This window comes from Urocampus carinirostris, chromosome 1, assembly GCF_059441175.1.
Source record: "Urocampus carinirostris isolate Australia breed hairy pipefish chromosome 1, RoL_Ucar_1.0, whole genome shotgun sequence".
NCBI lineage: Eukaryota > Metazoa > Chordata > Actinopteri > Syngnathiformes > Syngnathidae > Urocampus > Urocampus carinirostris.
Genome location: NC_142349.1, coordinates 32,338,950 through 32,351,100, shown reverse-complemented (window position 1 = coordinate 32,351,100; position 12,151 = coordinate 32,338,950). Strand labels below are relative to the sequence as shown.

The window sequence follows — 12,151 nt, the reverse complement described above, 5'->3', positions numbered from 1 at the left end:
TTCAGATGTGGCTGATTTAAAGGTCTCTATTAATAAAGTTGATTTGAGTTGTTTTCAAATCCCACAACCCCCTTTTAAGAACAAAGTATTGCAACTCTCACATCATCCCATTTAATGGTATTTTAAATGAATATTTGCAAAATGATTGTCCTACCTTTTGTGGTTGTGTAATCTGAATATGAGGAGTATTTGAAAAAATCTGCTTGAAATTCTCTGCTGATTATATCATCGGGCAGGGAATCAGCAAGGGTCTGCTTCGCGGGGTCTTCACTTTTCATGATATTAGTTAAGTGACTCCACACAAATGAGCCCACTACAGAGAAACACAAAAGCAATGTAAATGGTTGAAAACATTCAACGTAGTTTTTTTTTTTTTTTTGCAAGTGGATGAACAAGACAAGAGTAACTTTCGACAATTTTAGTTTATTGCTTCCTTTCCAGGACATAGGCCAAAATAAACCTGCATTTTAAGTATTTAAGTGTATTGCTTGGAACATTAAGCAAGTCATCATCTACCCACCTTGGCTGGAGTTTTCGTTTCTCAAGATTCCCTTCACCATTTCAAGCACGTCTTGATCTGGACAGTGCATGAGCTCCTGATATGCTGCAATTCTTATCTCTGGGTCCTCCAGGGAAGACCGGTACAGCTGCAACAGTAAAGCCCTCTGAAAAAAGGAAAACTGTTGTCAGTAACAAAATTCTAAGTCCTATTAACACACTCAAGTATTCACCTCAACTTGTCATTAAACATGAAGTTAGATCATTGGAAACTTCTCTACAAATGGTTTTCTTTTCGCAAAAATCTGATTTACTCACATTGGTGGAGCAGTCAAAACGTCTGAAGGCTTTTATGGCAGATAGTCTCAGCTGCAAAGGTGCTGAGAAGTTGAGTCCAATGCAGCTTAACATAGGGATAAAGGTTGATGCAGCAAGTCCCATGTTCCCCACAGATTTCATTACGTAAATAATCTGTTGAATGAAATGGAAGTCATGCGAATGTCTGTCACAGGGATGTCAAACTCAGTTTGGCTCAAGGGTCGGATCAAGACTTTGTTCTCAGGAGTGCCATTAGTAAAATAATTTCAACTCAAATGTATGTGCATTGTTTTCAGTTTTATGCTTTTATCATTCAGACTACTTTAGATAGATAGATAGATAGATAGATAGATAGATAGATAGATAGATAGATAGATAGATAGATAGATAGATAGATAGATAGATAGATAGATAGATAGATAGATAGATAGATAGATAGATAGATAGATAGATAGATAGATAGATAGATAGATAGATAGATAGATAGATAGATAGATAGATAGATAGATAGATAGATAGATAGATAGATAGATAGATAGAAAAAAAGAATACAATATACAAATACCCAGTGTGACGTGCAAATGCCCACTGTAGCGTGTTATATAGAATAACTAAATAGTGCTACACAGAATACATATTGCAGTAAGATTCGGTAATATGCAATGTAGGTGGTGTGGTTTACTGTGGGCTTTTACTCTGCCGGGTAGAGTTAAAGAGCCTCATGGCATGAGGAAGAAAAGATCTCTTCAGTCTGTCCGTAGTACAAGACAGTGACAGCAGTCTGTCGCTGAAACTGCTCTTGTGTCTGGAGATAATGCTGTGTAGTGGATGCGATGGATTGTCCATGATTGACCGCAGCTTTTTCAGTGCCCGTCTCTCAGCTACTGTTGTTAGGCTGTCCAGCTCTTTGCCCACAACAGAGCTCGCTTTCCTAGCCAGTTTGTTGAGACGAGAGGCATCCTTCTTCTTGACGCTGCCTCCCCAATACGCTGCCGCATAGAAGAGGGCGCTTGCCACTACTGTCTCATAGAATATTTTCAGGAGCTTTTTGCAGATTTTGAAGGAGGCCACCCTTCTGAGGAAGTCAAGTCGGCTTTGCCCTTTCCTACATAGAGCTTCTGTGTTGGCAGTCCAGTCCAGTTTGTTGTCCAGCTGCACACCCAGGTATTTGTAGGTCTGGACAAATTCTACACATTCTCCTTTGATGGTTACAGGAACCGGGTGAGTAGCTTACCCTACATATTATAATCAGTAATGACAAAGGACCTCTTCTAAGCATAGCACATTTATTCACAATAAATGGGCAAACAAATATTTCCACGTTTGTCACTGAATGCCTTAACTGGTATATTTTAACAGTTGAGTAAATGTCGGTTTACACCCGAACCAAGTCACCACACTACACAAACTCAAGTGGCAGCTAGGAAAAATATATATTTTTGCCTAAACTGTCGTAATGGTTTGAAATAAATACAGAAGAAATATAAAATAAAAGTTTTAGCAGAGCATGGGGAATAAGATTAGACTATATCAGATCAAACAACTATACCAAGCCCACTAAAGCTGAGAGTATGTTCTTACTTCCCTCTAGCGGCCAGAAAGGGCATTTGGATTGTATTTATTAAACAAAAAAATCAAATCATAATTTTGTTTAAGTTACCTAGAGGATCGCCTAGTTGTTTGACAAACTCAGAAATGTACGGCGGGCCGTATCTGGCCCACAGGCTGTATTTTTGACATGGCTGATCTAGAATATGCACAGTGCATTCATTTGTAATTAATACAAATGTGAATGTATATTCAACGCTAATTGTACCTCTTTCACTTTGGCAGGGTCTTGTGCTTCACAGCTTTCCCTCAAGGTCCCTTCCAGTGTCTGTATGAAAGCCTGTACCTGAGGCAGGTTAATGCAGGGAGTTCGGGACCGATGACATAGTTGATGGATCAGGGAGGATCCAGCCAGCAGAGCCTTATCCCGCAGCTCTTGAACAGGTACTAAATTCTTTCATGAAAAGCAGAGCATATACACATTTTATTTAGCTGGCTAGGGTGCTCATATCCCTCTGATTATGTCACAGCACAGGATAACGACAAGACATGGTGTCTTCAAAATGCGTTATCTCGGAAAATAATTTGAACATACCGCTGAAATAGATATAAAGCTTTTATGCAAAAAAAAAACATGTACTATTTTCTCATGTTAGCAATTTGGGAGTACCTTTACATGCATAGTTGAGTTAATTTGGTAGCGCAAAACATAAGAACGTCAACCTTTCTCATACAATTTAACTATAGATATTCAGGCAAATTTGTCGGGAAATTGACCAAAGATTGTATCAGAAAAAGCCGTTTGTCTCTACAAAATAGGAAATATCTTCCTTTGCAAATTATTTTATACAAATTGTGCAATATTCAAAACATGTTTATCTTTTAGGTGAAAACTGGAAGCCCTAAATACTGTTGGATGCTGCAGAGTTGTTCCTACATTGATGGATTGTATGATCAGTGGTGAAGGGTTAGGGATGAGTGCAAGGGAGGTGAGAAAAGAGTTAGCCTGTTCATCTTCCACTTCTTTCTCTTTCATTAGGTCAGTCAGTAGTATGACGCAGTTTTCTGAACCACAGGCAGGTAATGCATCCATCAAGGGCTGCCTGTAGAAAGAGTGAATTGACATTTGATAAACATGTACTATATTTGTGGAATGTGGAGTTAACCTTGATGAGGATATTGAAGGTACGTTTAGTTTGGATTGAAAATTACTGATAAAGTACCATAAATTGCACATGACGAAAGTGTGTCAACATAACGCAGAGTCCACTGACCAGTCATTTCGGCACTTGAAAGATGCAGACTGCCAAAGTTCCTTGAGTTGCGGTAGGGTCAGCTGTCTAAGTTGAAAGACCAACTGAAGAAACCAATGGGACACCTAAGGGTGTAATAAAGGTTTTGTTTTTCAAATCAGAAGTCAGTTATTTTTGGCAATTTACTTTTTTTTTTTCAAAATATATCTTACAATTTTACCCAGATTAATTAAATTAACAGTAAGAAATTCTATTATCAATATCCGTCTATTATGTTGAACTTTTATCCTACCTCCTGTAGACGTGATGCGACGTTACACAATATACTGATAGTTTGGCTCACTTCATGAGAAGTTACTATATGTTCTGATCTTGCAACTCTTTCACCTTGAAACTGCAGATCAGTTTTCGCCCAAAACCCTTTAGAATCTGCCAAAGTAATAACATGAATGTCAAGACCAGAACGGAAACAGGACGCAGTTGCGTAATGTTTCTCACAAGTTTTATTAGAAGAAAAGGAGGGGATTGTTGGACGCGGGAAGCAGGTCGCTCTGAACGCGGAAGTGGGACTTGCGTGGCAAGCGATGGCGGTGTCGGGAACGGAAAAAACGGGTCAGTAGCCGGGATAGAAGAGCAAAAACGTGGTCGAGATTGGAAACAAGTTGAAAGCCAGGAGAGGAGAGTAGATGTGGTTGAGATAAAAAACGGATCGTTAATTGGGACGGGAGAACAGACGTGGTCGAATGAAAACAGGTCGTAATTCGGGACGGGAGAGCAGACGTGGTTCGAGATCTAAACAGATCGTAGCGGGAGACAAACAGGAGCAGAAAACAGGACAGGCAAAAAAGGGCTTGCCGTGTAAAAACAGAGATTCGCAGACGGACCGACAAAAGGGGACTGACAGGACAGAGTTTAAATACTGACAGGGAGCCAATCCGTCAACAAGCTGCAGCTGGCGCCACAAAGGCAGGGCCAATTGGGCGCCATGGCAACCATGACAATGGAGGATATCATTTGGGAGTGACGTTTCCTTTCCTTTCCTTGTAGTTCATCAAAGGAATTAAATCAGTGTGGGTCCCATTTTCATTATTTACCTGCTCTTGAAATTTTGCTGGGTTGGACTCTGAGCAACTGCAGAGTTGATTCAGTTTGCGTCTTCACCTGCCCTCCAGTCTTGGACCACATTGCTATTGATATTGTTTCGGTACAGTTGGTCTCTTCCATAACAGCAGAGCCAAAAGCCTGGGTACAGTGCAACCCCGATTGCACTGACTGAATATAAGGCAGGTAAGAGAGGGGTTATTTGACGGTACTTAAAGAGGAAACATTATTTTAGGGTCTTTTTTTGGCTCGAACTGAGACAAAGTTTATATTTCTACCTTGCATGTCAAAATCATAATTTTATCATTTAGTACTTAAATTGAACATCCAAAAAGACCAAGGTTTTATTGGAGAATATTGGACTTTTCATTTATTTAATAATAAAAAGACAATGGCAATGAACTTACTGTGTCTTCTGTCAAAGCTACTGAATGAGTCCAAAAATGTGTCAGCCTCGATTGTTGACACCCTTTCAGAAACCGGGTTTTCAACAGTAGTCGTCCTTGCCTTTTATACAGGCTGGCACATGTCCCATGCACATCAGTCTGAAGGAGATTTTTGACAAAATTAGATATTTTTTCAACTGTGCAATGGTTTCTATTGTGTGTTTCTAGACACAGGTTACTGTAACCACAAAGGACGGGCAAGTATGGCCTGGTATTGGTATCTGCCCTGTTATTAGCTTCTTCTAATGTATATGTACTTGCAGGGTGGATGACTCCAAAATCATCTGCTCTTAACTTGCCATTGAACAAATAGGAACAACAAATGATAGATTACCAATAATTTGGAATATTCAATAGCAACATTCTTTCAGAACTACCGCTAATCTGATAGCAAATTAATAAGTAGTCATTAAAACCAATACCACATGCAGATACCATTTGTACATAACATTCCCTTCCCTCTTAAAAATGACTACAAATTACATTTCAACCCCAAAATAAGAATAAATAAATACATTTCCTTAACATTGTATTTAACAAATAATAATTTATCATTCAATTGTAGTTCCTGGTTCCAGATAGTTAAATGGCCAATCGAAGGCAGAAGATATTGGTATTAGCAACCACTCTGCAACCCAGACGCCACATCATCTGCAAAAAGCAGAGATGCAATGCTGAGGCTCCAAAACCGGGTCCCTTCTATGCCACGGCTGTTCCTAGAAATTCTATCCATTAAGGTTATGAACAGAATCTGTGACAAATGGCAATATGGACCAAACTCTGGTGCTGGTAGTATTTTGGCCATTACAATGTTCCAGATTGAGCACAGCAATGCTCCAATCATCTGTACACAGTGTTAATGGTAAACTGCTTTCCTCTCCTGAGACGCCGGATTGTGGACCAGAATTTCCTCAAAGCCGTTAGGAAGTCGCCTTCCTATCCAAAGGTTTTTGTGTCGGTGACCATCAAGGCCGCATTTTGCTTAGCCAGCTGATACCAACCAGAGACTTCTGGAGTTCCACAGTCCAAAAAGGCAAAATAGAACTCATTTTGTTTACCAGTTAAACAGCTTAAAGCCTTATTAAAAAGATTTAGCATCATTTTTGAAGGTTTCTTCATTTTCTTCATGTTGAGGATTTTGAGTTTTTCCTTGCCCTCATGTAGGTTTTAGATCAGATGATGGTGTAATAATAGTCTTTAGTTCGCAATCATCCGTGGTCTCTGCAGCCCTTTGAGACTCCTTGTGAAAAAGGGTTATACAAATAAACATGACTTGACTTGACTTTTGCTTGACGGCATCCCTTATTGCCGAAAAAAATCATACTCCTGATAATATAACAAATAGCAATCATTTCAAACACAAAAACAACTGCACAAACTAAAATAAATTCAGCAACAGTTGAAAAAAATCAGATTAATATTTATTTGTAAAGCACTTTTCATTGGCTAACCAATTAATTACCATTCAAAGTGTTGTAAAAAAAAAACATTCTTTTTGCAATAAGAAAATAAAAATGCCCTTCTTTTCCACCCACATAGCGGCCAGTGACATAGCAACGTTGTCATATTTTGGCCTCCAGTGCAAACTTATTGGCGAACCCTTGTTCACTATCTCAACATCAGCACCACAGGGGCCATATCTTACCTCGATTTCTAAATGTTTGGACTCTGTGTGGGAGGTCTGGAGCATGCTCAGAATTGCTCTCTTAATGTTCAATGTCCACACCTGCTCCCCCTCCTGGATACATATGGGAAAGATCTTTCCCCCCTGGAGGGTGAACTTTAGGGGTGATCCCTCGAGCGACTCCCTGGGATACAAAAACACCGGATGAGTTTGTCAAGACCCAGAAACAGATGCGTGCTGGTAGGAGCACATGTCATGATCTGTTTCTAGATGTGTTTTAAGTACAAGCGACTATTTCTCACGCATTACGCACATCGACGGATCAAATTATTTATAAACTTGTAATGTAAGCATAATCTTGTACCGTATGTTTTGGGAATACCTCAATCTTTTCAACCGAGGAACAGAATATTCCTTCTGAGGGGCAAGTCGCTTAATCTGTGGATTTCTTATCTGTAAGACAATTGCTGCATTAGACACAACAGTTTCAAAGTTTTCTTTATCAGAAAACAAGACCAAATCCAACCTGCATAATGAAATGACAGTCGGAGATTACATCAATATTAACCACACAGTCTAGTACCAGTCCGTTTCTGCCAGCATTTGATCCATGCAGGGATGTGATGATTGCTGTTTTATACCTGTAAGTATACCTCAGACCTTTCTGATAGGACACGTCAGAGATAGGCGATGCTGAGGACATGCGGGAACAACATTTTTGATGAGATTTAAAGTCAATTGTTTACTCCCTGTACAACAAAATTACTGCAATAATTTTATTGTGGAACTTTAAATCAAACTATTTTAAATATAAAAGACAAAATCCTCAAAACATTCATCACCTTCACAATTTGAATCACAACTGTCAGTCTTTGACAAGATGCAATCAGCTACTGCAAAAACAAAAAGCAAAAAATGTGTTCAATGAAAGCATGGCTCACTTTTACACAACATTAAAAATACCTTTTATCAAAATTGCACAAACACATTCAAAACAATACATACAATAAGACTCACCGCTTAGAAGACAAATAAATGCAACATGGAGTCCATAAAAGCAGACCATAGCCATTGCACCCCTGACTAGCGACAGGTCCTTCTACCTCTATGCCTGCACATGAAAGTGAGATGAAAACGAGGCACTGTTTCCAACCACTGAAAGACCACACTTGTATGAGGGTCCCCTCAGTGACCCACACTTCTCACTGCAGCCAATCAGGAAATACCTTAAAAGCTACATCTACAGGAACACTCTCTACCAATCACTTCATACAACACTGCCAATTTAAGCTTAACCTGTCTTATCTGAATGCAAACTTGACACCAGAATGCAAACTTGACTATTTAAGTCGCGGGCCGCATTGGTTTAAAAACATTTCCGCAAGGGCTGGGCCGGAAGGAAAAAAATTAGCCGATAGCCGTCTTGAATCTGATATTTTGGCAATAAAGTAAAATAGATAACATTAGCCAATCTTTTTTTTTCTTGTTTGCATTTACCTGCAAAACTTGTGTTTTATTGTCTAATTGTTGATAAAGAGACCATTTCATCCACTTCGTTTTGGAACACACAAAATATACAACAAATATACTCATTTACAAATTAAATTTTAATTAAGAGTAATAAAAAAATAATATATCCCTTTTTAAGCACTAAATTTGACAATTTGCATTGAAAAACTCAATGCATTAGGGGTACCTCAGAAGTGTCTTTTATTTATTTATATATATATATATATATATATATATATATATATATATATATATACATATACGTATAAATATTTATCCAGCTATTTGAATATTGTCCATGGGCGGAATGAAAAATGTAGTTTTTATCGGGGGTACAGATAACAGCCCATTGTCTGACGAGAAGCGGCTTTTTTTTCCCTTATGCTTCTCTCAGCCCCGTCTCATGGGCCAGATTAAGACCTTTGGCGGACCTGATACAGCCTGCAGGCCATAATTTGATATCCAGAGCTTTACACGATAGTGTGAAGTGCAGTCCAGTAGTACGAAACAATTTGATTTGTTTATGGGTATTTTTAGCACTAACTTGCATGTAAACAACATTACGTGACAAACACTGTATAACATTGTTTTATTTAATACTTTCTCAATTTATATTAAGATGAATCTGTTTGGTTGGTTCCCTTAACAACTAGAGTCATAGAGGTACCATTTCCTGTGGTGTGTCTTGGGCAGATACGACCTGGTGGCGCCCTTCCCTCTCCAGGCCAACACGTTTCCACCCAGTCTTGAACCGGGACCTTTTGTGTGTTAGCTGAATGTACTCTCGAAAAAAATTAGTCAAGCCAAGTCAAGTCATATTTATTTGTATAGCCCTTTTTCACAAGGAGTCTCAAAGGGCTGCACTGACCATAGATTATTTTATGTTTTTTTTTTATCATTCCAAGTTCTGACATAACAATTAAAATACATTGCAGTAATCTGTGGTCTGGGCAGCCCTTTGAGACTCTTGGTGATTAAGGTCTATACAGATAAATATGACTTGACTTAAAAAAAAATTGTACAGGAATAAAAATATATATTTTTTAAAACTCACTTTTTGTTATACCAAATTTGTCTTGCTGTCAGGAACCAGAAACAGAGACAGGACCCACTTGCATTCTTTTCTCTCAGTTTTATTGAGAAGGAGGAAAAGGCTTTCACCCACGATCCGGTGATCGTCGGTCACGAGGAGCAGATCGCTCGTAACGCGGAAGTGGCACTTCCGTAGCAAACGATGGCGGTGTCGAGAGCGGAAAAACAGGTCGTAGCCGGGAGGGGAGAGCAGAACTGTGGTCAAAAACAGAAACGGGTCGAAGCCGGGAAACAGATGGGAGCCAAAAAAACAGGAGGAAGTCAGAGTCGGAGGGCTTGCCTAGCGTGAGCTGAGGTTAGCAGACGGTCTGACAACCGGTAACAGAAAGCCAAGCGGCAGGGAGCCAATCAGCGTCCGGGGCTGTTGTACACCAAAGGAGCGGGCACAGGTGCCTCGCATCAGTAATCATGACACTTGCCCATTTTGGCACTAATCTGGATCATCTTGGGTCACTAGTAGCAAACAACATCATCATAATTTTTTTATATTGTCATGGTATTCTGTCTTGCTGTGAGTAACTGAGCACTGTGTTGTGTTTGTAAGATTTATGATCGCTTATTACGAGGAATTGCAATTATTAATCATGGGAGCAATTGGCTAAGGTTCTGGCCTGGTCACCAGGACAAAGTCTTCCTCAAACAAGCATCGACAAGATGGCTGACCATTGTTTTTATAGGAAAGGGGTGTGGTTTGACAAGATTGAAACTTAACTGAAGGGGCATCTTCCAGGCAAAGTAAGGAAGTCCAAGCTTCACAACAGACCTTTGTTAACACATGATCTAGCTGGATTTTGCAGGTGTTATGATAAGATGAGGGCTGAGTCATCACAACAATCAGAACACCATTTAGAATCAAATTTGAAAATGAATGAATGAAGACATTAAAATGTCTAAAGAAGAAAACAAAAAGTAAATACTTTATTCAAATATATGGATAAGCATAGGGTACATTTACTATAACTAAATGAAGAATGTGATTATCAAAATAATGGTGTGATAAATAAATGTCAATTGACTTGACATATACAGTAACACATTTTTATAATCTAACAGCAAACAAATTTGAAGAGCAATTTGGGAGCCGTAAGAGTCAGGCTCATTTTAGTGAGCTGAGCCAAAAGAGACGGTTCTCTAAATAGAGCCGGAATTTAGCTCTCAACTACTCCCAAATTGTGTCAATTCTCTTTCTATGTGAAATAAAACAATACATTTTGTTTATAAAACTTTCCCACAACCAGTAGGCCTAAAAATTGTATTTAAAAAAAAAAATAAAAGTATTTTCACTTTTTACAGAATACATTTGGAGAGAGAATGCAGCCTTGTATCACACAAACTGTCGCTTGAAACGACACTCAAATGGTACCATTGATCTTTTGGCATTTGCATACAGTTGTTCAATCATCTGAACTAGTTTCGGGCTCATGCTGAACTTCCGCATGGTTGCCCATAAAGTGGCTTGCCATACCTTGTCAAACGCCTTCTTGATGCAATAGAGGTTTCTTTGGTGTTGTTGAAACTTCTCACACAGGATGCACAGATTAAAAAGCTGTTCTGTGGTGCTCCCTCCTTTCCTGAAACCTGCCTGTTCTTCTGCAAGGATGTTTTCAGCCTGTGGTTTCAGTCAGTTCATTTGGACATTTAGCATAACTTTACCCACATGGCTGATGAGGCTGATGGTCCTGTAGTTGGAGCAGAGTTGAGGGTTTCCTTTCTTTGGTAGCATAATTACTAGCGATATTTTTTCCATGCAGATATCCTGACCTGTTAGTCAGATCTTTCTGCAATTTTTTGTCAAAATGTCTAGTTTGCTTACCACCATTTCATATGATGGAATGTTGTCAATACCTAAAGACTTTTTGTTCTTCATTTAGTAAATTGCTGTCTCTACTTTTTCTTTGAAGATAGAGAAGGAATCACTTTTACCTCAGCGGGAATTCTTAAAAGAATTCCAAAGGACCCTTTTTTTTGTCAATAAGGCACAGAACGTGTAGTGTTCCTCCCCACAATCTTGCAAAAATATTACAAAATATTCCACGTTCCATGGATCACTAGGAATTAATTTTCAAAGTAGAAAGTTTGACCTCCTGGAGCAGTGACATCACCAGAAGACAATGAGAACCAAAACAAATGGTGGATCCTGTGGAAAAACAAACAGCGATTGTGGTAATCAGCGAATGCATAGCGGACATTTCAGCTTAGTCATTGGAACTTTGCTTAACGTGCTTCTATGGGACTTGTGACTATTCTGTCCAAGTTGATAATCAAAGGGCAAGTTTACCTCCCGGTGTGGCGGCGTGCATTCCTTTTTTGAATTCGCCTCATTTTAGGTATTTGACTGTGACTTTTCCTCTTGTGTTTTTGCTGCTTGTCTTGCAATTAGTATAATATTATCCAGAAAGCTCCCTGTGAGCCTGTAGCCACCCAAAGGCTTCCTGTTTTGTTTGGTCATGGTTATCCCCGCTAGCAGTCGGCTAGCTGGCTTGCCTGCTGTCCTTATTGTTTTTTCTCTGGCTGGGTTCGTGTTTGTTGCTGCCTTTGGTTCGCGGCTACCCTGGCTCATTATGTTTTTTGGTCAGCCATCTTTCCGTTTTTTCCCGCCGATCTGTCCCGGTTCATCCTTTATGACAGACGGCTAGCCAGAATTGTGCTGGCTGGTTCAGCCCCCGTTAGCTTTGTGCATGTTATTTTTACCAGTTCACCCCATTTTGGCTGCTCACCCTTTGTTGTACCATTGCTACACTCATATGCGACACAACGCCGAG

At 39.4% G+C, this 12,151-nt stretch overlaps 1 protein-coding gene and 1 long non-coding RNA gene across 3 annotated transcripts in view; both read right to left on the bottom strand.

Annotated features, from left to right (window-relative positions):
• apoltp (apolipoprotein lipid transfer particle homolog) overlaps positions 1 to 7,900 on the bottom strand; it is a 52,948-nt gene extending 45,048 nt beyond the window's left edge. Inside the window, exons 1-14 of the mRNA XM_088335292.1 lie at positions 7,806 to 7,900; positions 7,631 to 7,681; positions 7,315 to 7,481; positions 7,171 to 7,241; positions 6,810 to 6,972; positions 5,126 to 5,263; positions 4,712 to 4,889; positions 3,910 to 4,046; positions 3,639 to 3,742; positions 3,302 to 3,467; positions 2,633 to 2,818; positions 817 to 969; positions 521 to 665; positions 155 to 313 (exon numbers count right to left, since the gene is read on the bottom strand). Of these exons, the coding sequence (XP_088191418.1) occupies positions 155 to 313; positions 521 to 665; positions 817 to 969; positions 2,633 to 2,818; positions 3,302 to 3,467; positions 3,639 to 3,742; positions 3,910 to 4,046; positions 4,712 to 4,889; positions 5,126 to 5,263; positions 6,810 to 6,972; positions 7,171 to 7,241; positions 7,315 to 7,481; positions 7,631 to 7,681; positions 7,806 to 7,860 (1,873 nt within the window). The 5' untranslated portion in view covers positions 7,861 to 7,900. The remainder of the gene's footprint in view (positions 1 to 154; positions 314 to 520; positions 666 to 816; positions 970 to 2,632; positions 2,819 to 3,301; positions 3,468 to 3,638; positions 3,743 to 3,909; positions 4,047 to 4,711; positions 4,890 to 5,125; positions 5,264 to 6,809; positions 6,973 to 7,170; positions 7,242 to 7,314; positions 7,482 to 7,630; positions 7,682 to 7,805) is intronic.
• Positions 7,901 to 9,440: 1,540 nt separating this feature from the next.
• Positions 9,441 to 12,151, bottom strand: part of LOC148374353 (uncharacterized) — an 8,906-nt gene continuing 6,195 nt past the window's right edge. The window contains exons 1-3 of one of the 2 annotated variants that reach the window (XR_015850441.1): positions 10,855 to 12,151; positions 9,670 to 9,842; positions 9,441 to 9,584 (exon numbers count right to left, since the gene is read on the bottom strand). The exon at positions 10,855 to 12,151 is cut by the window's right edge and continues 2,450 nt beyond it. This is a non-coding gene — a long non-coding RNA (uncharacterized LOC148374353). Of the gene's footprint in view, positions 9,585 to 9,669 lie in introns of both variants that reach the window. The other variant, XR_015850440.1, reaches the window with a different exon arrangement.